The sequence below is a fragment of the Saccostrea cucullata genome, unplaced genomic scaffold (genome assembly GCF_032062105.1).
Source record: "Saccostrea cucullata isolate Sc308-1 unplaced genomic scaffold, CSIRO_AGI_Scuc_v1 ctg193, whole genome shotgun sequence".
NCBI classification, from domain to species: Eukaryota; Metazoa; Mollusca; class Bivalvia; order Ostreida; family Ostreidae; genus Saccostrea; species Saccostrea cuccullata.
The window spans coordinates 181,642-207,680 of NW_026926125.1; the positions used below are offsets into that span (position 1 = coordinate 181,642).

General features: G+C 33.7%; 3 protein-coding genes and 1 pseudogene across 3 annotated transcripts; 3 read left to right on the forward strand and 1 right to left on the reverse strand.

The window, feature by feature from the left end:
* Positions 1–4,037: 4,037 nt before the first annotated feature.
* LOC134270848 (uncharacterized) lies at positions 4,038–5,722 on the reverse strand. The gene is made up of 4 exons (XM_062753095.1): positions 5,305–5,722; positions 4,964–5,156; positions 4,453–4,772; positions 4,038–4,363 (listed from the first exon to the last, which is right to left on the reverse strand). The coding sequence occupies exons 1-4, from the start codon at positions 5,648–5,650 to the stop codon at positions 4,038–4,040; spliced, it is 1,185 nt and encodes a 394-aa protein (XP_062609079.1). The 5' UTR covers positions 5,651–5,722.
* An 8,396-nt stretch (positions 5,723–14,118) lies between these two features.
* On the forward strand, positions 14,119–16,730 carry LOC134270849 (uncharacterized; the record flags this gene model as incomplete). The annotated part of the gene is made up of 4 exons (XM_062753096.1): positions 14,119–14,396; positions 15,151–15,752; positions 16,038–16,250; positions 16,384–16,730. Coding segments are annotated over exons 2-4 (900 nt in total), but the record flags the coding sequence as incomplete, so codon positions are not given.
* A 3-nt stretch (positions 16,731–16,733) lies between these two features.
* On the forward strand, positions 16,734–17,986 carry LOC134270869 (uncharacterized; annotated as a pseudogene).
* A 2,944-nt stretch (positions 17,987–20,930) lies between these two features.
* Positions 20,931–26,033, forward strand: LOC134270865 (uncharacterized). Its single transcript, XM_062753117.1, has 6 exons — positions 20,931–21,875; positions 22,291–22,483; positions 22,805–23,118; positions 23,374–23,589; positions 23,751–25,622; positions 25,713–26,033. Exons 1-6 carry the CDS (start codon positions 21,185–21,187, stop codon positions 25,757–25,759), a joined length of 3,333 nt encoding a protein of 1,110 aa, XP_062609101.1. The 5' UTR covers positions 20,931–21,184; the 3' UTR covers positions 25,760–26,033.
* Positions 26,034–26,039: the final 6 nt, after the last annotated feature.

Genomic DNA, 26,039 nt, shown 5'->3' on the forward strand with positions numbered 1-26,039 from the left:
TATAGATTTGAAAACGTAATCAACATAATTGGATACAGAATCTAAAATGATTAACTGAAAAAAAAAAAGATCTTCTAAAATGCACACATAACTTTATGGTTGAACCGTAATTCAGTATAAGAATATAAGCTTAGGGCCACCGGTTTCTGAAAGGTACGATCTGAATTTCAGCTCATATTCCCTCTGTTTGTCAGGCATTCTTATGTGGCGAAACATATCGCTGACTACACCAAACATACCTGGAAATTCCTCACAGTGTCTTTCTATATCGTCCATATGATCAATCAAAGGATATATGTACTTTTCAAAACGTGCTGTATGGTACAAATGCACGTAGCACCGGTTAAGATTTATCTTCAATTCACGGGTTTGTGAAAAGACATCTTCTTTCAAATTCTGATCTTCAATGGTGCTCATATCTAAAGTATTTTGTTCAATGACATGTTTGAAACAACATATGGCTGTTTCTATCGCAGAAAAACTAAGCGTTGCGTTCCTTTTGTCTAATTCTGCTATACTATATCTGTACAAAAACTTTGCTATTGAAGTTAAATCCGACGATCGGGTTTCTGGTACAATTAACCAACCGATTGTTTCATCTACCTCCCATGGCAAAAGGTTCTTCAGTTGGAAAGCATTTTCTTGTGTGTAATTTGATGACAGATTTAGTCCGTAGTCTCTGTCAAAATCTTTTGCAAGAATGATTCGAGATGACCGTTGGTCAATTTTGTCAATTACATCCTGTATGAAATCTTGAAAGTCCGGAGTATTTCTTTCTGAATCTGGGAGTAGTAGTAGCTGTTCATACATATTTTCCAGTAGCTGAGATACTGCGTCATAGAAGCCCATTCTTGAGAGAACCTTTGCTGTGCGTATTGTTGTTGGAATTAATGTTTTTTCGACCGTAGCCCTTAAATCTTTTGTTTGCATAAAAGACGGAACGTCTGACAGAATCAGATCTATCAAGTTTTTTCCATACATAAATCCATGCATTTCGGCAACAAACTGGATGATACTTACTGGAAACAGACGAATGGATTCAACACACAAAGAAAGAGCATTGATGTCAGCTTCTGATAAGCAATCAATAAGGTTATTGCTTGGTATAAAGTAGTGCGACAAAAAACCTGTTTTTAAGCAAGTCAACAATTTGCTGATGACATGCAGTATACAACCGCTGAAGCAGGTGTCCCAAGCACTAGAGGGCTTTTCCTCAGCTGCGTTCAAAAACACTGCTTTTAAGTGCTTTCGTTTCAGAGTCTTGTCAAGGTGGGATGTCATGTTTTCGAGCAACACTTTTATCACAAAATATCCATATTGTTGTGCCTTTGTTAGATTTGTAATCATCGTGAACTCTGCCAAAGAAAAGTCGAATTTCCATTCAATGGTTGGATGTTCGCTTCTTGGGTGGGTTTTTGGAATTAACGTAACCCTTTTTCCTCTTGCGCGGTCAATGAGGACAGCCGAGGGAAAATCATAGTTTCTTTTCTTTTCCCTCCATTGAGAAGTCATTGGAGGGAATTGGCATTGAAAACCAATATACTGCACTTCATATTTACGAAAATGCGGAACAGTCTTAATCCTCTCGGGAACCTCGTATGCTTTTAGATAAACATTTGAACCAATCTGCAAAATATTGTCATCTCTGCAATATATCTGAAGTTTAATTCTACAATAACCAGGGTGAGAACCTGAAGTATCAACATATAAACGTGATATCGAATTTTCTTTTTCAGGGGAAACTGCAAACAGCACACTTTTGTCCTTTCTAATAATAACAATTCTTGGCTTCTTCACTCGCCGTTCATCATAAAATTTACTCATTTTCTGTGAACGACTTATGTCTTTCAACGTAAAATAGCATGGGTCACATAAGGGTCCTATAAAGTGGTAGTACAGAATTTCTTGATGTTCCCATATATAACATAGATGACCCTGTGGTATAACGTTAATTATTTTGAGTGTTTGAGACATGAGAATTTTCATTATGAAGGATAAATGTATTATTGGTATTCCTGTCAGCGAATCTATCTGCATTCCATCTTCTGTTAGGTGTTGAAACGATTCTAAATTTAAAATATTCAATTTTAATAAACGGGAAAAGTCCATTTTACTACATGTTCCATGTTATAAGAAACACCAAAAATGCAGTTAAAGGCTTTCTTTAAGTATGGTAAACAAGAGGCCCATGGACCACATCGCTCACCTGAGTAGCTTTGACCATACTGTTCATAACCAGTTTCCCCCCTTGTCATACCTACTGTGACCCCACCCTATCTCACTGGTCATAATTTGGACAATTTAAAATCTACACTACCCTCAGGATGCTTTCGCATAATTTTCAGCTTTTCTGGCCCAGTAGTTCCTGAGAAGAAGATTTTTAAAGATTTTTCTTATATAGTTCAGTGTAAATTTGGGTTTCCTATTCTACCCCGCCCTACACCTGGGAGTCAGATTTGAATAATTTAAGATCTACACTTCCCAAGAATGCTTTTACATAAGTTTCAGCTTTTATTGTCCTAGTGGTTCTTGAGAAGACTATTTTTTATAGACCCCACCCTATTGTTGTCTTTTATTGATTGTCTCCCATTGTGAGGGGACTTGGTCCTTAATTTAACAATTTAATTTCCCCTTCATCCAAGGATGGTGTCACAAAACGTCCAAACATTGTTCCATATATTTTAACATGCACATTTTCGTTATGTAAATAACTTATCTAAATGCCATAACTGTGTTCCGTAGTATTTTATCTGTTCAGTAGAATTTACTTGGCGGGTTTAAATCCCGTGCTGTTATGTGGTCAGTTTGGGTGTAGCAATTGAGTAGAGCAGACGCACTTCACTTGCTCGAGTATTCACAACTTAGTAGTATTCTTCATATTAGTATATTGACCAGACTTTACATCTCTTCTGAGGTAAGTTTGTTTTATTAATTTTAAGGTTTTTATCTTATACAGTTTCCTGAAATGGCCAAGGACCTAGTTCTAAACTTTGTTGTAAATTACATGAGTGAGTAATGTGTGTATTGCTATCATTTCAAGTACTAGTAGTATCCTAAAAGTATACGAGTATATTATAGTCTTATTATAGTATGTAGTAGCTACAATGTATGGTGTAAAGTACGTGTTCATTGTACACAAATATTTCATATAAATATTTTGAGCAGTAAAATGCTTTAGTATGTGTAGTAAACTGCAGTATGCAGCAAAATGCTTAGTATTTGCAGTAAAATGCAGTATGCAGTAAAATGCAAAGTATACAGTAGATGTTATGATATGCATGAGCACGAATCAAGTTAGTATATTTTATGTACATTTATTATAATATGTGAATTTACAATGATTTTGTAGATCCCTAATTGGTCCAGGAAGCCATTCCACCCGAACAACATTCCAATCCAGAACTTTTAATAATATATTAAACCGAATTAATGTGATATATTTGAATAACTTAGTCGTTGTATTCCTTTTTGTGTGGCGACATATCGGCCCGCCTGCGACAGATGGTATGTACCAAGCTTGATACAAAATTAGCCAAGTGGTTCTTGAGAAGTCCAAAATGTGAAAAGTTTACACGCGGAAGGACAGAAGGACGGACGACGGACAAAATGTGATAAGAAAAGCTCACTTGAGCTTTCGGCTCAGGTGAGCTAAAAAGATTTAAATATAAGATAGAAATCATTTTTAATCATTGTTAAAGTCACGTCTCAAGTATTTTGTATGTAAGCCTAGACGTTTCTGGAAATCAGATATTAAAATGTGAAATTATATTTCAAAGAGTAGATCTTGTGTCAGAGATAAGGTCACAACGCCAATGAACTTGATAACCTTAATCGAGGACTTCAGATGCCAAGTATCATACAGACTGAATGAATACTGACATAAAATATATTGCAAAGAAGACGGATATCAAATTCAAAATCTTGGGGATTTTTTTAATGAATGTGCAACGCATCAAATACTTGCTTTTTTTGGTTCATCATGTTGGTTGTATAAGATGGACAAATTGAAAGTGAACTGAAAAAGTTATCTTTGAAATTCATTGTACTTCGCCAATTACAGAATATTTAATACTTCTCTCAACATAAAAGTTACCTTCAGTTTCTCCAGACTGAAGACCCATTTGGATATATGGTCTGAAGACACGTGTCCGTTCCCTGTTATTGGTATATTTCACTTCCATACCGTCGTCTTCGTCCTCGTCCTCATCGATCTTGTGCAGAGCAAAGTTGGCAACTTCCTGTAATGTTGTCTCTGGTATGAATCTTTCGTCAACCATTCTTTTCACCTGTTGTGCTATAAAATGTCTTTTCGTATCAGAGTCAATGTCCTTTGAACAGGCTAGGATCCTTAGTATTAGAACCTCTGAAAATTGTAAGTGTTAAACCTTTAGAGTACATCATTCGATCGTAAGAAGCAATAAATTGAATACTATAAAAAATTGCATTACTCACTGTAAGGCCAGTGTCTTAACCATAGTTTTGGACGCAAACTTAAATAATGGAACTCGCCAAGATGACCAAGAAATATTGTCAAGCGATTTTGATGATTCTTGCACATTTTGCCTTTCACTTCAGTCCGACATATGTCATCACGATAGACGTTGAAGACGATGACTTCGAGGGAGAACAAATCAGCGACAGCCTGTAAAATGATATGATCGCTCCATTCACCAGACCTCGACATTCTTGTCAGATATTCCTCCCATGTTTCCTCTGATAAAAAGGAAGATAGGTGACCTTTGTCTTGATGGAAGGGATTTTGTCTTAGATACCTATGGATGTAAAATTTTTCTGTTGAATATCGAAATTATGCACGTCCATAGCAGCACAGCAGAGCATGCATCACTGAATGGGTACGTTTCTTTTGTTAAACTTTATTATATAAACTGAATGTGTTTGGTTAAGCGTGCTATCTGACATTCATCCTGCAATATTAATTTCAATTTTTTTACTATAAACTTACTTTATTGTTGTGTGTCTAAGAGACTCTATCGAATGCCCCAGACAGCCATTGATAAGCAATTGATCAACAATAGCCCGAAACATACAGTTCCCATCGGAAATGACGTCATGTACATCAAAATTGTTGTCATTTGCAAATTTTCGTAAAGACCTTTGAAAGACTGGCATATTCATGTACTGTTCTACTCCCTGGCCTAAATAAAAAGGAAAAAAATTATATCCAATAAGTCAAAAAAATTTCTTGTATGTAAGCAAATTCATTTCTGAGTTGGTTGGTTGTGTAAGTTGAATATTTTTTGATCATGTGATTTGAGCTAGACTTTAATTAAAGTATTATCTTACTATATCTTCCTATATTTCTTGAGCCTAAAGATGGAGAACCGTATCCATTTTCAAATGCATCGAAATAGAAATCGTCCTCCCTTGTCGAGGTATGATTTTCCCAGTATTCGTCCTCGCTGTCGAAGTAATCAATTTTGTCGATGTCTTCTCTTTTTTGTTCATCTGGAATGGCAATTGACGCTTTTGAAAGTCTTTCCACATTTAATAACGTTTCCTTTAAACAGTTCTCAAAAACTACATCTTCGTTACCATCACACTCAGGCTGGTCTTCATTTCTCCATAACCCGCGAATAGGATGTTTCAGTGTTTCTTTCTCAATACATTGTGTAACATTCTGGGAAGACATTATGATGATTACGCTTTTTCTGTTAACCTTCCATGTAGGACTTTATATATCCTTTGTAGTACATTCTTTTGAAATTATTAATACATGTACAATCTATGGCAAACAAATTTACTAATAAATTGTAAGTAATGAAAATAATAAAGTGTTATTTAATAAGGACGGAAAATGATCATAATATGGCTTTCATCCAGGAAAAATAAAAGTTCATGATATAAATAATATTTAATAGTTATCAACGGAAGTGGCATTTGATTTTTCATCGAAGAAAAAATCCATTCAAAACGTCTTAAGTACATGTAGATGATCAAAGAATTATTTAGGGAATCAAAGTCTAGTTTGTTGGGTATTCCGGGACATCAATGATAGTTGAATAGATGGGATCATTTGCAAAACGCGAGAACCTTATACTTACATCTAATTGTGAAATAAAATTACATGTATATATATTTAGGTTTAAAAACATGTCTAATAGATTTTTTTTTACACAAGGTCTTCCATGTCAATTTCAATAGTTCCTGCCCACTGATGTCAAACACAAATAAAACCGCAAGAGAATGACTTTAAAAGAATGCTTTTTAGGCCTATGCTCGGCACTCAGGGCTATTGCCGAAAAAAAAGCAGGGTCATGTTATTTTTTTCAATCGTGCCACATATTTAACAAAGGTTTAAAAACATTGTTAAAGATAGATGTTTTTTTTATAAACGTATATGTCTTGTTCATATGTGGAACAATTTCAAAAATAGTTCCTGCTTCCATTGTCTTTTATGACTAATCAAGCAATTCTTTATAAGAAATACAACCGCAAGAGAATGACTTTAAAAGAATGCTTTCTTTGGTTGTTAGTACGGGAATTAATGTCGCCGCTATTGCATAAAAAAAATACTCAGGTCATGTTATTTTTTTCACAATCCCTGCGACGTTAATTCCCGCACTAACAAACACATAAAGACTTTGTTAAAGATATGTATGTTAAATATTGTATTATAAACGTATATGTACTATTTTTTTATGCTGATTAACGCACTTGGTTTCCTTAAGAAATAAAGGAAAAAATTTCGGTGGATGTACATATATGTATATTAGGCTTCCTTACTACTTTTGCTTGACGAAATTTACATTGCAGTTGAATTATCAAGAAATCAATTCACTTAATTTTTAAAAAAGTTATCAACAGAAAAACAAATACACGTAGAAATAAAAAAAAAAATGCGTGGTGACAAAACTGCTACATTCAGCACAGGTGTTCATGCATATGATCGTAAAAATTATTTACTGGCGGGTTACTTTTCTTCTCCTGATGTACAATGTTTAATAAAATAATTATATGAATTCGTTCTATTGCTTTGAATATCAAAATCATCATAAAATTAAAGGTTTACATTAAAGGAAAGTTGCCTTATTTCTGATATATACAGAGTAATAATAAAATCTCGTTCGATTATATTGAAATGATTTATGTTTTTATCAGTCCCTCCTATATATCAGTCATTCTAGAGGCACTACCTCCATCTTTATGCAAATATTCATGACTGCATTTTTTTCAAAATACTATTTTCCTAAATGCCTGATTCTTATTGTTTTCAACAAACTGTAGCTTACATTGTACTTAATTTACCATGAAAAATATTTTAAAATTAAAGTTATTAAAAACAAATTTGGCATACAAACATGGTTTTTATTTAACAATTATGGAATTATATTTTAGGTGCTTAATCTGTGGTTAAAATGTTTAATAAAGGTCAGATAAAATATTGAAACATATATTATTTTAGGGATATATGCACGATAAGTTGTTTTTATAATTTCGAACACAGATATCGAAGTCATTGAATGAAATTCTTGATAACTGGTGATAAGACAAAAAAGACCCTAGTAACATTAGATTGGTTGATTGATTGATTGTATACTGTTTAACGTCCCTCTCCAGAATATTTCACAGTGAAGGGCTGCATGTAATAAGTGATCTTTAGGCATGGAGTTGTTTTGAATTCATTTTTTTTTCTCAACGAGTTATTGAAGTATATAACTGCTTAACACATACAATACATTTCATAAATATTTTAATCCTATTCATTAACATCGTGCTTTATCGATAAAAATAATTTCAAATTTCCTTCTTTCTTTCTGAGAAATATACGTGCTATATCTGATGTAACCAATGAGTAAATTGAAAAAAAATTACTTCCCAAAAAGACAAGGAAGAGGTTTCTTTGATATCAAAATAATCATATTTTAAATCAGTTTTTTACTAGATGCAAATCAAGTGATAGATGAGGTAATAAACAGTACACAGTAAAGAAAAATAATCTAGTTTATTGCTTTCTTCTACCTGCAGCAATACATTGGATGACTGAGAGTTCAAAACTTTTTCTCTTACAAATATTTCACTTACATTTGGTTTTTATATACAAATGTATAAGGTTTTAATATGAAAAAAAAAGCAATACAATTTGAGATCAAAACTATTTCTTTTAGAAAATATATAATTGTTTTTATATTGCTAAGGTTTTAATATAAAAAAATTCGATGTGATCATCAGAAAATTATATAGTTATGGCAATTGCTCTGGAATCCATTTTACTTTTTTTCCCTAATTTTTCAAATAATAGTGTATGTTTTATATTTTTAAAATGGATAAAATCTAAAACCTGCTCTTGTCCATTTAGTTTGGTCTGCTATTATTGCATGTGAAATTGGTATTTTTATAGACATACATGTACACATTTTATTAAAAGTTTCCTTAAGCTTAGCTAAATATAATCGATACGGACCATTTTTGAGAATTGTTTTGAAACGAAGTGTGCCATTACATAATGTTATATCCGGGAGATATAGAATGCCTCACTTTAGCATTGTTGTCAGAGATGGAAACTGTTGACACAGAACGGATCTACAAAACAAATTTTCTTGGGAAATCTGAGTAAATAAGCCATCAATCAGAGGAAGATTGTACAGGAGATGATTCTAAAAAAAATTGTACAACACGAATTTAATCAGTCTGGAAAAAATGCATTCCTTTCAAAAGGAAATTCAGTATGAATCACAAACGATGATTTTCATAGAAGATTGATTGCATAGACGTTGCCAACATTACAATAATCAATGCCAATAAATTGATTAAAAAAATACTGGGGCCAAGCTCATCATATTCAACTGAAAATACAATAATTTGAGTGCATCAACAGTGCACATACCTTTTTTGCGACATACTGATCATATTCAGCTGAAAATACAACATCACCAGGATCAGACAAAAAAACTAACCATCTTCTTATTGTGTACTACTGGGAAGTAAACTTCAATCGCTACTTGGCTTCTATCACAGCCAAAATTTAGTACATGCCACATTCTGAAGTTTTATGAGTGAGTGACTCAAATCAGTTTTTTAATCCACTTTATAGCATAAACAAAACCAGGATCATTAGCAACTGGTACAACTTACATTATGTACTCTCTATTTAGAATGTGACTTGAGTGCATCAACAATGCCCACTTTCCTCTTTGGCCATGCCCATCATATTCAACTGAAAAATACAAAAAAAAATCATTGATTGATTGCTCGTATGTTTTTTCTTCCCTCTCGAGAAATTTTCACTCAAATTGAAACACCATACAAAACTAAAAACAGACAAGAAAATAAATCTACTGTCTTAAATCTGTGTACTGCTTGTAAGTTCATTTTGATTGCTGTTGTTTATTTGTTTCTATCACAGCACAGCCAAGATTTAGTACAAGTCACATTCTGAAATTTTATGTGTGAGCTCAAAACAGTTTTTAATCCCTGGGTTTGTTTATAGCATAAACAAAACCAGGGACATTACCTACTGGTACCACTTTCACTACCTAATCAGAATGTGACTTGTGTGAATTAAAAATGTCCAATTCTCTTTATCCTTACGCCAATCATAATCAACTGAAGAATACAAATTTGATTGATTGATTTGATATGTGTTGTTTAACGTCCCTATCGCGAATTTTTCACTCATATGGAAACCCAATAAAGAATTAAAAACAAACAAGAAAATAAACTTACACTAACATTACCCATTCAGAATGTAGCTTGAAAGCATCAACAATGTCCACTTCTCTCTTTTGGCCATGCCTCTCATATTCAACTGAAAAATATATATACTTGATTGATTTATTGTATGTTGTTACGTCCCTCTCGAGAATTTTCACTCAAATGGAGACACCATACAAAATTGATAACAGACAATAAAATAAACTTACTGTCTTAAATCTGTGTACTGCTTGCAAGTACATTTTGATTACTATTGTTTCTTGGTTTCTATCCATGCCAAGAATTTGTACAAGTTACATTAAAGCAATTGGTACTATCTATACTACGTATTCAGACTGTGACTTGAGTACATCAACAACTCACTTCTCTCTTTGGCCGTGCCCATCATATTCAGCTGAAAAATACAAAATTGATCGATTGTTTTCTTCTATGTTGTTGCCGTCCCTCTTGAGAAGTTTTCACTCATTTGGAGACCCACTTAAGAATTAAAAACAGAAAAGAAAATAAACTTACTGTTATAAATCTGTGTTCTGCTGAGAATGACACTTCTATCACTGTTGTTTTTTGACTTCTATCACAGCAAAGATTTAGTATAAGTCACATTCTGAAGTTTTATGAGGGAATGGCTCAAAAAAGTTTTGTAATCCACTGCTGGTATCACTTTCACTACCTATTCAGAATGTGACTTTGGTGCATCAACAATATCCACTTCTCTCTTTGGCCGTGCCCATCATATTCAACTGAAGAATACAAAATTGATTGATTGATTTTTTTATGTGCTATTTAACGTCCCCCTCGGGAATTTTTCACTCAAATGGAGACCCACTAATGAATTAAAAACAGACAAGAAAATAAACTTACTGTTGTAAATCTGTGTGCTGCCGATAATTACACTTCGATTGCTATTGTATCTTTGCTTCTATCACAGGCAGGATTTAGTACAAGTCACATTGTGAAGTTTTACGAGTGAGTGGCTCAAAACAGCTTTTAATCCACTGGGTTTGTTTATAACATAAACAAAACCAGGGACATTAGCAACTGGTATCACTTTCACTGCCTATTCAGAATGTTACTTGGGTGCATCAACAATATTCACTTCTCTCTTTGTCTATGCCTATCATATTCATCTGAAAAATGCAAAACTGATTAATCGACTTATTTAAGAAATATACAACGTTATTCAGTGAACATGGCGTTATGAATAGCAATTGCTTTGTTGACATATGCCATGATGCGCGTTAACGCAGCATGGAAAATAAGCCAGCAGAGCTAAATTGCTATTCATAATGCCATGTTCACTGAATAATCGTTGTTTATTACTCATATTTGCATTCTTTCATGTTGTCAAGAATGTTAGAGGAAATTCTGGTTTGCATAAGGACAGGGATCCTTGTCTCTAGTAAAGAAAAACACATCGCTATAAAATCAGTAAACCTGGCTCCAAGACCACAAACTGAGAATAGAAAATTTAGATTTTGCATATTTCTAACAATTACTTAACGAACACGCCTAAAAACTTTAAAGTTTGTTAAATATTTGAATACAAACATAACTTAAATTTTGTTTCATTTTGAAATTTATTTTAAAAGTTACACTGATTTGAAATTTCGAATTTAAGTGTTTTCTCAGTTTATGGTCTTGGGGCCTGATTAATGTACCTTTTCTCTACTAAATCACAAACAAATTTTTAAATATTTGCCTCTCAACCACAGTTATCTGGATACAAGCTGCGCCGTCATCTTTAATTTTTGTTTTGATGCAGTTGTGACGTCATCATTCAAAGTTATTCAAACCCTCCGAGAAAAATCAATAATTTAACACTATGCTAAAAACTTACTTACTTAGGCCTGTCGTTCCGTGAGGAACATAGACCATCAACGACAGTCCTCCAACGAACACGATTTTGGGCTGCTCTGGCTGCATCGTGCCAGGTCATATTCTGTGTCCTTAGCTCCGACTCCGAGTCACGCCTCCAGGTGTTTCTAGGTCGTCCTCGTTTTCTTTTGCCCTGTGGGTTCCAAGTCAGGGCCTGGCGTGTGATGCTGGATGGTGACTTCCTTAATATGTGTGTCCAATCCAGCGCCACTTCCTCTGTCTTATTTGTACCTCCATTGGTTCCTGTCCTGCTCTCATCCATAGTTCTTCATTTGAGATCCTATCAGGCCATCGGATGTTGTAGATGCGCCTGAGACAGGTGTTGTAAAATGTCTGGATCTTCTGCAGGGTAGCTTTAGTCATCCTCCACGTCTCTGCACCATACAGTAGGACGGACTTCACATTGGAGTTGAGGATGATATCGCAGTTTGGTGGTAGTACGTATGCTCTTTGAGGCCCAGATGTTCTTTAAAATGGTGAATGCAGTCCTAGCCTTGCCAATTCTTGACTTGATGTCGCAGTCTGTGCCACCGTGTCTGTCCACCACACTCCCCAGGTAGATGAAGGATTCAACTTCTTTGATGGCCTCACCACCAACTGTGACTGGTGTTTGGACAGTGGTGTTTATCTTCATCAATTCTGTCTTCCTCAAGTTAATTTTGAGGCCCGTTCCTGCCGATGTTGTTGTAAGGTGGGTTGTTTTATCCTGCATCTGATTTTGGTTGTGTGAAAGGAGAGCCAGGTCATCTGCAAAATCAAGGTCGTCCAGTTGCGTCAGGAGTGTCCACTTTATGCCATTGTTCCTGCCTGCTGTGGTTGTCCTCATGATCCAATCAATGACCAAGAGAAAAAGAAATGGTGACAGCAAGCAACCTTGTCGGACTCCTGTCTTGACCTCGAAACTCTCAGACATCTGGCCAGCATGGGTAACTCTGCATATCATGCCTTGGTAGGTGTTTCTAATCAGGGAGACTAGCTTCTCTGGTACTCCATAGTGCCTCAGTATCTTCCACAATGTCTCTCGGTCTACGCTGTCAAATGCTTTTTCGTAGTCGATGAAGTTGACATATAGGGGGGACTTCCACTCCAGTGATTGTTCTATAATGATGCGTAGACTGGCTATCTGGTCAGCACATGATCTGTTGGCTCTAAAACCAGCCTGTTGGTCACGGAGCTTTGGGTCCACTGCCTCTTTCATTCTCTCGAGAAGTATTCTGTTGAGGACCTTGCCAGGCACTGATAGGAGCATGATCCCCCTGTAATTACTGCAATCTGTCAAGTCTCCCTTCTTTGGCAGCTTAATAAGGATGCCTTCTTTCCATTCTTCTGGGATGTTCTCTTCTTCCCAGATCTTGTTGAAAAGGTTGTATAGGATGTTAATGGCTGTCTCTGTATCAGCTTTGATCGCTTCTGCTGGTATCTCATCAGGCCCTGCCGCTTTTCCATTTTTAAGTTTATTAATTGCTCTCCTGATCTCTGTCTTTGTTGGCTTGTCACGGTTTATCGGGAGGTCTGTATTGGCTGGTTGAATGTCCGGAGGTGTTTCTGGTGATGGTCTATTTAATAGTTCTCTGAAGTGTTCTACCCACCTCTTTAATTGTTCTTCTGTTGTTGTAAGAATTTTCCCGTTTTTGTCCTTCACTGGCTTGTCTGTTTGCTGGAACTTGTTGCTAAAAAGACAATCCTTTAATAATGATTATAACTCAAGAATGCTTTTTTAATTATTTTTAAAGTTCTTTAATCAATATTTAAAGGGACCTGGACACAGTTTCAACTGATTTTTAAACCAGTTTTAATGTTTCAATTCCTCTCTCTCTCTCTCTCTCTCATATCTCTCTCTCTCTCTCTCTCATAATGTAAACAAAGCTGGTGCCTTGTTTTTGTTTACATATAAAAATATCATATTTATAACAAAATGAAGTTCAGCAAATCAATTGTAACTGTATTTCACTTTTATTTAAAATTATCTACTTTGAATGAACATATATTAGTATATTAACCTGTGAAAACAAAAACATGAGATAACAAAGGTTTGGAGCTCTAAATCTGTCTTGTATCTGGACAACTGGCGTTCAAATTTTTGATGATCATTAGGAAGACCTTAGTTAAATGTTTGTAAAAATGGAAAATCGAATTTTTAAATTTTAGCTGAAACTGTGCCCATTTAAGAGTTGAAATCTTTCTTGAAATAGATACATGATTAAAGAACTTTTGCTTTTTTGCATGTAAAACACCCCAGTGTGAAGAGTTATCGTTCTTTGCAAAAATATGTCAAAATATGAAGAGAAAAAATAAAAATATGGCAGTTCTCAGCAATTTTTAAAAAGTTTTATTATACAATAAAATACATTGACCATAATAAATTTTTTTAAAGATATAAATCAGCAATTGTTTTTATTTTGAATTTCTTTTTTTTTCCAGAGAATATTAAAAACTTATATTTATTCCTCTTGCACAACGTTTCATATATATACTTCTGAACACATAATTCTAGTGAAGTACAGCTTGTACTATGAGTGTAGTACAGCTTGTACTCTGGGAGTGTGCAAAAGTAATTGCACTCAAAACAGAAAAACGATCAAGACTTAACAAATAGATCAGACGTAAAAGAAATAGAAAAGAGGGAAGAGAAAAAGACCCTTCTTCTCTACCCGGAAACTCGAGTGAACGTAGTTTCTCGAACTTGGAATCATATCTAGATGAATTCGATACTTAGGCAACTGATTATTTCGACAGTGAAGATGAGTATTTTGAAACATATAGAAACATTGTTGAGAACAATAGTATGTTTCCTTTAGATGGAATGAGTCATTTTTCTGCCACAACGTCTGCGGAAAGCGGGAGATATAGTAAGATAATTTTCTATGTCCATGATTTGAATTACAAAGAATCTAAATTATGTTTGGAAGTTTTCAGAATCTATACTTCCACATGTTTCATCTTTTGTGGACTCTATTGACGCTTGGGAAGACATTTAAAGATTTTTCCTATATAAAGTGTCAAGTTTGGTTAAATTTCATCAATGGTTCTTTAATTAAAAGTGAAAAATGTGAAAGGGTTACAGATTCTAGCTATTATCCTAGGGGATGGTCGTTGTACATTTGGTGATATGAAATATAAGGTTAAGCTCTGGTGAGCTTAAAAGAATACCGGTTTCTATTTTTTTTTTACACTTTTTTTTTCAAAGAAAGCATAATCAAAATAATGTCAAGATTATGATTGTGTAATTAGGTTCTCTGTGGATATTGGGAGAGGGGGAATGGAAACCATGACTATCAATGTTTTATTGGAATGTAAGCATAAATATTTACCATTTTGACCCCAAAAATCATAGCTTACAAAAATCATATCAATAGTAAAGCTTCCCCAGCCTCATTAAAGCGAGGCAAAATTTGAGCCTAACTGGAATAAGATACGTATATGGATTTGAAAATTCTGGTGGAAGGTGGATATAATTATTCATTTTGTAAGGGTACTCAGTAATTGTCTCTGAAACTACACAATAATACTAGAAGTTATGCATTTAAGTCTTCATTAATTATATAACATTTATTTAAATAAGTGATGTTTTCTCACATAGATTTCCTAATTTTCCTTAAACAGTTCAAGGAGTGTCACAATACAAAAACATGCTAGTTTTCATGTCGTCCTTACAGAAATTTGCAAAATCCAATGGATTTACTGTCCATGATGTTATGGCAGATGGGAACTGTCTTTTCAGAGCCATTGGTGATCAACTTTCGGTTAACGGAATCTTCGACAATTCTCCTGTTTCACTGCGGAAAAACACTCTAAAGTGCGCTAGATACGAAGTTTTTAATTTTAAATTAGAATTGAGAATATAGTTTATTTAAAGTCTTGAATAATGACAAGATTTTTAAAAATTGACAAGTTTCTTCGGGAAAATCCATATCAAGAAGATGGGTCACATTCTGAGTCATTTCTTTTCACCGAAAGTTGGGAGCAATACTTGTCAAGAATGGAGCAAAATACTGAATGGTGTGATCATGTCATATTTAAAGCTGCTGTGGACGCCCTTGGTTTACGAGCTGTTGTGTTTAATGTGTACGGCGACGATATCAGGCGCACCGAAGTTCTTTCCAGAAACCCGTCTGATGGCAACTTAACAGTTTATCTCGGTCATTTTGGAGAATTTCACTATCTTAGCTTGAGACCTAACAACTGGGATAAAGAGTGGCAATGCAGTTAAGATCTACAATTTTTAGTAACCTTTTATATATAAATTTCTCAGTAGCATGTAATTTTTGGCAGAATTTAATAAGATGTTCGAATTTTTTAAACTGCATCCTTCCATTTAGAAACGTGTTCTTAACGTAAATAAGCTATTTAAAATGAAACAAACCATATATTTCGCTCTTTTTTTAAAATATTGGTTATATTTACAACAAGAGAGGCAAATATAAATGGCTTTAAACTGCGTGCAGCCATGCAGAATCTGATTTTTAAATATATTTGATATTTCGTTGTAGAACCATTGATGTTCAGACAAGAACTACTCACTAAACAGTTTGAAGGTATGAAAAATCAAACTGATGAGATAAAGGACTCAAAGGATTTCCAAAGAATATGTGGACTCCAAACAGAGATGAAAGGTGATGGAAATCAACCCGACTTTGAACATTTCGGAAACAGAGTATGCCCAGTTTACAGTTTAAATGACCTTGATATAGAGGAAAATAAAGGTAAATTTTAAAGAAAAAAAAAACGAATGCTGTATTTGAAATTTGAAAAAAATCACTTCTCTTATTAATTCAAATGAAAAAAGGGTACTAAATTCCATAAATGCTAGTTAATGTAATTTTTTAAATTGTACAGAATCGCTAAATCGTCTAGTAGAGGATCCATTTTACGTTGATGCAAGAACAGGACTTCCACTGCAACATTTATCGTATCTCATTTACCATTTGATTCCTCCTACGATGAGTTTGTACAATTCTTTTGATCTTCCACCGGTTCAAAAGGATGGGATGCTGTTTCAGTATTTAGGATCATTTGCAACGGGAAGAAATATATTCATAAAGGATATTACACGAGGATATACTATAAGAAACAAGGTAAAGAAAGATGCTACTGTCGTTGCTTTACGGCCACTTACATCTGCGATTTCAATCGACACAAAGGACACTCATCCAGGCTTCCTACGACTATTCTACATTCCCAGAAAAAAAATTGTATCGAAATGAGGACAGTGTTTTCTTAAAAAGATTAGATGTACCTGAAAAGATATCTTTATCAGAAAGGTCAGAAAGATGTTATATGGGGTTCTTCATTGATAAGTTTCCCCAAGCTGGAGAAGAGTGGATAAGCAGACGAAAGAAATTTCAATGGCCACCACATGATGTGGTGGATGCTGTACAAAATGCAGGATATACCATAATTCCAAAACATCACCCAATGAGCTGTAATCCAGATATCGAATGGAAGTTCGATTTCTCAAACTCTGAATCTTGTATTTTCAAAAATGGTCTTACGGGAAAACAATGGCGCGGTTTTATTGTACTCCAAATACTTCTAGAAAACAGTAAATGCCACTTTGGACGTGGGTTAAAATTAAAGCATACTAAGGCAGTATTTTTTCAATTGCTGTGAGCAGATTCCTATTAAAGCATGGGAGACAAACCTGAGGCGATGTATTCTTTATGCTATGGTATTTTTGTTAGATTGTCTAATAAAAAAGACTTTACCTCATTATTTCATGCAGTCACGCTATTTATTTGACAACTACACGGAGATAGATCTTGAAGCCATACATATTCAAATAGAAGCAATACGTTTGTTTCCAGCGCAGGCTTTACAATTTCTTGCTGAAGATTATGGCTAGACATACGGGGCAAACCTATCAAGATTTATTTTACAAGACTGTAGAAGATTTGCATCAAGTGGAGACATACTGTCAACTTTTCATGAAATCTTTGTTCCTGGAACGGTCAAAACAATAAAATTTTTAACAAGACGTGGATATTATCAAGCAGCTTTATATCTTCTTCTATATACCTTTCAGATACACTTGTCCTCTACATATGCCAAACCAAACAATTTAAAATTCAATTTTGCAGAATTTTTCTGTTGTACTCTCAGCGAAATTCTCCAAGAAGCCTCTAGGACCATTTTTGGCCAAAACGTTTGAAAACATATATGGTATGAAAATACTCGATTCAATCCTGAAAACAGATGGTCTCTTTGTTAAAGATATCTTACCTTGGGAGATAGACTACCATATTGCCAGTCTGCATATACCGATGGAAAAACGTCTAATTTTGAATCGATTGGCGATTTCTTTTACAAATTTAGTAAAACGGAGGTGAAGAGATTTAATAGTTACTTAGCAACACTAGGAATTTCAGAGGCAATTCGGTGTTTCGAAAGAGCTATTCAAGAGGGAATTATGATTGATATTGAAATTGACGACAAAGCTTTTAAAAATTAAGGGAAAATTAAAACAGTGCTATTTGCTTACATTCTGCATTGCAAAATTGGACTACAAATACGAATTCCTAGAAATTTATATGCCTGCAGTAGAAGAATTATGCAAAGAATTCCCAGAAATGAGTGAAGCTGTCAGCCACATGTACGGATTCTTGCGTTATCCTGGTAAACAAAGGGAATATGAACAACTTGTTGATAGTTTCTTAGGGATAGGTATGTAAAACTTGCAGCCTTCTTTTGTAAATCTTCAAAATATCTTATCTTTAATTCAGCATACATGTACCGTATAAGTAGAATTTTTAGCGAGAATTTAATTTTAGCATTATTAGCGAGGGTGCTGACATCGCTAAAATTGAATATCGCTAAAAATTAACTGTGTATTATTTGTAATAGCTTGTACTTTAGTAAGTATTTTAAAATCACTAAAATTACTTATCGCTAAAAATAAAATACCAGATTTTGGGTAGAAATCGCTAAATTTGCGTCTCGCTAAAATTTCCACTTACACGGTAACTCTTTTCTTTTAGATGATGTGTACAAAGGGCCATCGAAATTGAAATAAAGTGGATATTGAGCTGTCATCATAGAAAAATGTATGCCAGTATGGCGTGTAAGCAAAAGTTCATGATAAACATGTTTACATATCGGTATGTTAATTAAGTTTAGATATTATGGAATGAAAAGAAACACTTTCTCTTACTAATTCGGACTAAGAGGCTGAATTGTCTGTATTATTTATTTTTTTTCTATCAAACTGTATTTTATGTTGCTTAAATATTCAGTATTTCAAACATCGTTATTTTTACAATGGTATGAATGTTTGTTTCTAAGTAAGCAAATAATTTTGAAAATCTGAATCAGTTTTCAGAAGATTTACATGTACACTGCATCTGGATACTTGATCAATAAACTTATGAAATGAACAGTTTTTGTCTTAATTTTTTAAAAAATATTTTGTAAATAAAGATTTTATTGACGATAAGTTAATATTTAAATACCAGAAAGGCATTTTGCATAAGTTTATAAGTTTATCAACATAAAGATGTCGTTACCAATGTTTCAATCCTACATTGTTGTGTGCTCGGAACAGTGATTAAAGCGTTTGCTCAAAAGCCGTGGAGTAAGGAATTGATCCTTACGTTGCGTGTTCGAATCGCATTTTGATTAAATTAATTGAAGATTATATAGTAGGGGTATACATACATGCTAGATTACGGATTCTTCGGAAGACATCTTTAAAACCGAAACCTCGTGTCATGACGGAGAATTGTAGGCTTTGTTACAACGCAAAATGTAAAAGTGCGAAATGTAATAAATTTGAATTATTACATTTTGCGTTGATATCGACGCAAAATGTTTTAACACAAATTGTAATAACTCCATTTTTTATTATTACATTAAGAAATTTTGCACCGAAATCAACGCAAAATGTAATACCGTGCTTTTGCGTCATTTTATTTTTATGCAAAATGTAATACAACAATACGCAATAAAACAAAATATAATTGTTAGCTCTACTTGTCATAGACCAGAAGAGCTTATGCTATTGTAATGTGTCCGTCGTCTGTCTGTCTGTCCGTCCGCCTGTCCAGCTGTCTGTCTGTTAACGGTTTTTCAAAATGCTACTCCTCCTACAGTTTTGGTCTGATTTCAGTATAACTTGGCACACATAGACTACACTAAGATACATAATTCTGTGTATCCGTTTTTCATTTCGATGAACGGTGTTGCCGTAGTTACTAAAAATAGAAATTTGCTGTGAAATACTTTCAAAATGCTACTCCGAGTACAGTTTTAGTCTGATTATAATGTAATGTGATATGCAAGACTGCAAGTATACTACACTGAGATACATATTTGTATCTTTTTTATTTTGATGAATTATGTTGTCATGGTAACTTAAATTGAAAATGCTTATTAAAAGCTACTTCTGCAGTTACGGTCTTATTGCAAACTTGTTATTACATTTAGCGTTGTAACAATTAAATTACATTTTGAAATAGGGTAAAATTTTATAATATTACGGTTTGTCAAAGAAAAATTATAGGCAAAAAAGAGTACCAGTTTATGTCTTTCATTTAAAATCACTATTAGAAAAGGAAAAGAAAAAGGGGAAAAGAGGGAACTAAAACAGTGCCGTGAAGAAGGATTAACACTTAGCAGATTAAAATGGTTGCTAAAAAACAAAACCAAAAAATCAATTCATTAAAGATTTTACAACCCGTTTTTACCAGGAAATGACATAATCAAATAAAGTCATTACATATTTTTATACTGTATTTTAAAGTTTTGAAGTAAAAAATTAATTTTAAAAAAGCTTCGAGCGGTGAACATTTATTCTGACAAAGATCTTTTAATCTGAATCATTAATGTCAAGAAACTTCTTAAGATTAATAGATCTATAAGTTTCTTCAACAAAAAAATAATTAATTTAGCATTTAATTTTGATTCTATGTATTTTTCTTGACAAATGCTAATAATTTCATTTTATTCAAATACTTTTGCAATCATTTTTGAATGCAAGAAATAGCGTCCATGGCTACAGTGATAATTCATAATTGATTGATTGTATAGTGTTTATCGTCCATCTAGAGATTTTTTTCACTGCTATGTTGACCCTAATAAGCTTATGGGGACTCTTATTTGTTTTAGAAAGATACGATCTGAATTTCATTTCATATTCTTTCTGCTTGTCAGGCATTCTCATGATCAGGATATCAAACATTTCACAAACTTTGGCGTTCATGTGCGGAAATTCCTTACATTGTCTTTCTTTATCATGCATATGTTCGATCAAGGGATAAAAAGCGGATACATATATGCGTAATTCTAATCCCGATTTGAATTTCCTTCCTTGCCATCGTTATGAGAGGGAATGACACATTCATTTTCATACACAATTAAATTTATCTTCCCAATAAAACAAGGACGGAATATCTAATAAATTCAACAAAGATAAACTTGAATATTTATATCTCTGTAAACTGGAGATATCATCAATGCTATGTCCCATTGCAAGTCATTGGACGTATGTACAACCGTTAACTCTAGTGCGATGCTTGAAAGTTTTTATCATTAATAATTTCTCAGAACATAAGAAAACTCTTGTCCAGGAAAATATAATTGCTACATAAAGACTTCCTCATTGATAAGAAATGGAGTTTTGACTGGAGTTTTGACACAACACAAAATGTCGCACTATAACATTCTAGCAGAGTTTGAAAAATCATCAGACAGAACAGAAACTAGAGGATATTTTCGAGGAATCTGGTCCAATGATACACCTGAAGAAGGTGACGAAGAAATTCAAAATGAGTTTATAAATGTTCAAGAAGAAAATTTGCAGAGAAGCAGTATCACTTTCCCAAACGAAGTGCACGAACAAAACGAGCTTGATCCGATGAGGATGACCCTCTCAAATGACATTGTCGGAGACTTTGAAGATAACTTCAAGTCAATAATTCCAAAAAGCTTGGATGCACAATCAGGCCTCATTTGGTCTGGAAATGTACAAAAATCTAGTTTGACTTCCAAAAACGAAATCAGTAATGAATCATTGATAAAGACTCACTCAGATGATTTTGATTTCAAAAACGTTGAAAATAAAGACAAAAAGGAAATGGAAAAAAGAACAGCAAATAATGTTACGAAAAAGGAAGAGGATAAAAAGGCATTTATTCACTCTAAAAATCTAAGTAAACAGGCTTTTTCAGAAACGGAACTCCATCTACATGATTTTGAAACTGATGCTACTGATTATTTTGACAGTGAAGACGAATATTTTGAAACATACAGAAACAACTTTGAGGACAGTCCGATGTTTACTTATCATGGAATGATTCATTCTCCTTTGTCAACATCAGCAGTAAATGGAAGATACAGTAAGATTATCTTCAACATGTAATTGATACTAATTATAAATAGTAATGCACTGACCAATCTTTTGTTGCAACTCGCTTTGTTTTACAAAGTAGTATGCTTCGTCTAGTTATACTTTAAACATTTCGGAAATCTTAATCGTTAACTGCAGTATATCTTACATTGTATTTTTCACTTACCATGACCTTTTTTAAAACACATTGTGCCTCCTTCCTAACCATGTACAGTGGAATTGATTTGAACAAGTCTGAGCACCCTATGGACATACGTCTTTCATGATATTTTTTTTTTTTTAATTTAACCCATAACCGGATTTTAAAATAATATGAAGACATGTGTTATGATAAAATGGTGAGGTTACAAGGAGTGTAGGGAAGGAAAATTTCTTAGAGAAAATATGTTCTGAATGTTTTTAAGGTGAAGGCGTATCACGGTACAATAACATGCCAGTGTTTGTGACATCCTTACAGAGGTTTGCAAAAGCCAATGGATTCACAGTTCATAACGTTATGGCAGATGGAAATTGTCTCTTCAGAGCTATCAATGATCAGCTTTCTGTGAACGGAATCTTTGGCAACTCCCCCGAATCATTACGGAAAAACACTATCAAGTGCGTTATACAATGCTTCTCCTTTTTATCTATACCTGTATTAAACAATCCATAAAAAAATCGTCTATTTATGAGGGTTGTCTCAGAAATTAGATGCATCGATATCAGAGGACATTGTTGTGAAAATATAAATAATTCCAAACATTATGCAAAAAAATAAATTTGGAAGGGAGTTTATGAGATGCGTTTATTTTTTCTTGGACAGCCACTGTGTTATTAAGTGAGAAAAAATTATTCAGTACAGATTACAAACCATTTTCTAAAGGTACGAATTCTCAAATAATATATTTAATAATTTTTTCTTCTTTTTATTGTAAGCAGTTATCTTCGGGAAAATCCTTACCAAGAGGATGGGTCACATACTGAGTCTTTCCTTTTCACTGAAAACTGGGAACAATACTTGTCGAGAATGGAACAAAGTACAGAATGGTGCGATCACGTCATATTTAAGGCTGCCGTTGACGCCTTGGGTCTACGAGTTGTGGTTTTTAATGTTTATGGGGACGATATTAGACGAACAGAGGTTTTATCCAGAAAACAATCCGTTGACATCATAACCATTTATCTCGGTCACTTTGGAGAATTTCACTACCTTAGTTTAAGACCCAATAATTGGGAGTCGGAATGGCAAAACAGTTAAGAAAATAATTTATTCAGATTAGTGTTAGATAAACTCAAGGTTTCAATGCTTCACATTTTTGTGTAAGATCGAAGGCTTATAAGTTATAAATATTAAAAAATAAGTATGTTGTAAGACATTGTCAAGATTTTCAAACGTTTTTTTTTCTTTTGTTTTGAAGATTTTCTTATATCCGCTTGTTTTTTGTATCTAGGATTCGTATTTTGAATCATTTTGAAATCTAAATATTTCATTTAAATTATTTTTGTAGAAGCTCTAATGTTTAGACACCAATTACCCATTAGACAATTTGAGAGTATGAAAATTCAAAGTGATGAGAAAAAAGGCGTAGAAAACTGTCTCAAAATAACATCAAAATCTGACTTCGACACAGAAATACAAACTGACTGGAAAAGCTCAGAAAAGTTTGGATTCATAGTGTGTCCAGTTTATGGTTTGAAAGATCTAGATATGGAAGAAAATCAGGGTAGAATTAATATATATTTTTGAACAAAAAAGTGATTTCAAAGTTTAAAAAAACATCATTGCCATTTTTTTTTCACAAAACATAAAGGGCTAGCATGGTATGTTGTTAAGAATTCAGAAAAAAAAATTCCTTATATTTTTATACTTTTTTTTATTTTTTAGAATCGATGCATCGTCTTATAGAGGATCCATTTTACATTGATACACGAACAGGACTTCCACTTCAACATTTATCGTATCTCATGAATCATTTGATTCCTCCTAGGATGACTCTCGTTAATTCTCATGCACTTCCACCAGTAGAAAAGAATGGGACGATGTTTCAGTATTTAGGATCATTTGCTACAGGGACCTATGCATTCTTACAGGATATTCCTCTAGGCTACACGTCAAGAAATCATATTAAGAAACATGCCACAGTCGTTGCTTTAAGACCGCTTACGTCTGCAATTCTAATCGACACAAAAGACATTCATCCAGGTTTCCTACGGTTAAAAGTTTTATCAATGTCGCATCTATTCCCAGAAAAAAGTTTACATAGATGTGAGAATGATGTTTTCCTAAAAAGATTAGATGTCCCTGATAATATGTCTTTACCCAAGATGTCAGAAAGATGTTATATTGGATTTTGTAGTGGTGAGTTTCCACTAGCTGCAGATGAGTGGCGAAATAGACAAAGAAAATGGCCACCACACGAAGTAGTGACTGCTGTCTATAATGCCGGATGTACCTTAATTCCAAAACATCACCCAAAGAGTTGTAATCCAGAAATCGAGTGGAAATTTAACTTCACAAACTCTGAAGTGTTACTGTTTTCAAAAGCTGTTACAGGCAAGCAACGTCGCGGATTTTTTCTTCTGCACATGCTTTTCGATAACAATACATGTCACTTTCGACGCAAATTAAAAATGAAACACACTAAGGCAGTTTTTTTTAACTGCTGTGAACAGATTCCTGTTGAAAAATGGGAAACAAACTTAAGTGGGTGCATTCTTTATGCTACAGCATTTCTATTAGCTTGTCTTAGAGAAAGGAATCTGCCACATTATTTCATCCCATCGTTCAATTTATTTGAGAACTACAAGGAGGAAGATCTTGAAATCATGTGTATTCAAATTGAGGCTATCCGGTTGTTTCCGGTTCAAACTTTACAATTTCTCACAGAAAGTTATGGATACTCATACGGAGCAAACCTGTCAAGATTGGTTTTACAGGACTGTAAAAGATTTGCATCAAGTAGAGACATATTGTCAACTTATCATGATGTTTTCATTCCTGGGACAATTAAAACAGTCAAATTTTTAACAAGACAAGGTTATTATAAAGCAGCTTATTTTCTTCTCCTTAATACTTATGTGTCACGTCTTTGCTTTACCTTAACAGACACTAGCGATTTTAATTGTAATTTCACAGAATTTTTCTGTCGTGCTCTCCATGAAATTCGCCAGGAAGCCTCTCGGACCATTTTGGCAAAAAAGTTTGAAAACGAACATGGTGTAAAAATACTGGATTCCGTAATGAAAGCAGGTGGTCTTTTCGTAGAGGATATTGTACCATGGGGGGTAAATTACGAGATTGCTAAGCTTCATATACCAATGGAAAAAATGTCAAATTTCGAATCAATTGGAGATTTTTTTTACGAATATAGTAAAACTGAAGTAAAGAGATTTAACAGTGATCTAGCTACGATAGGAATTTCGGAAGCAATTCGCTGTTTCGAAAGAGCTATTCAAGAGGGGCCAATGATTGATGTTGAAATAGATGACGAAGCTTTGATAAAAGAAATCCAGTCTCAAAGGTCTGAAATTATGAAAAAACTAAAAGAAAAATTGATGAATTGCTACATCCATACTATGAAAATTTCCCAAATGCACCGGACTTACCTGCCACTGGAAATATATATGCCTGCAATAGAAGAATTATGCCAAGAAATGCCAGATATAAGTGGAGTTGTCAGTATTATGTACCAATATTTGAATAATCCTAGTAAACAGAAGGAATATCAAACGCGTTTTGATAGTATCTTAGGGACAGGTAGGTAAAATTTTGAGCTTCGATTGCTCATCTTTGAAACATATTGTATCATGTATGTATTTTAATTCCATCTTCTCTATTCCTTTGTAGGTGAAGTGTACAAAGGACCATCAACATTGAAAACTAATAGATTTTAAACTGTAAAAAAGATAGATGTATACCTTTATGACGTGTTACCAGAAGTTCATGACTATAAACACACTGTAGTATAAGTAATGGAAGTAATTATACAATAGGAAAAGACATTTGTTTTCAATTACCATAGTATCCTCAAACCCTTCATTTCAAAGATTCATATAAAAGTTACTGAATACAATAGTAATTTGTTCAATTTAATGTAGTTGTGTTCTCATTAAATTTAATTATGATGATTTTTAAAAAATGTAAATTTAAAAAATAACCAAGATACAATAAAAC

Bases quoted from the DNA above. Each gene is read 5' to 3' on its own strand.
- LOC134270848 (XM_062753095.1), bottom strand. From the start codon at position 5,650: ATGTCTTCCCAGAATGTTACACAATGTATTGAGAAAGAAACACTGAAA. The intron at 5,157-5,304 runs GTAAGATAATAC...CTTTTTATTTAG, and splicing joins AAGAAATATAGGAAGATATA to GCCAGGGAGTAGAACAGTAC. The intron at 4,364-4,452 runs GTGAGTAATGCA...TACAATTTTCAG, and splicing joins GTTAAGACACTGGCCTTACA to AGGTTCTAATACTAAGGATC.
- LOC134270865 (XM_062753117.1), top strand. From the start codon at position 21,185: ATGTCGCACTATAACATTCTAGCAGAGTTTGAAAAATCATCAGACAGA. The intron at 21,876-22,290 runs GTAAGATTATCT...AATGTTTTTAAG, and splicing joins AGCAGTAAATGGAAGATACA to GTGAAGGCGTATCACGGTAC. The intron at 23,119-23,373 runs GTTAAGAAAATA...TTATTTTTGTAG, and splicing joins GGAGTCGGAATGGCAAAACA to AAGCTCTAATGTTTAGACAC.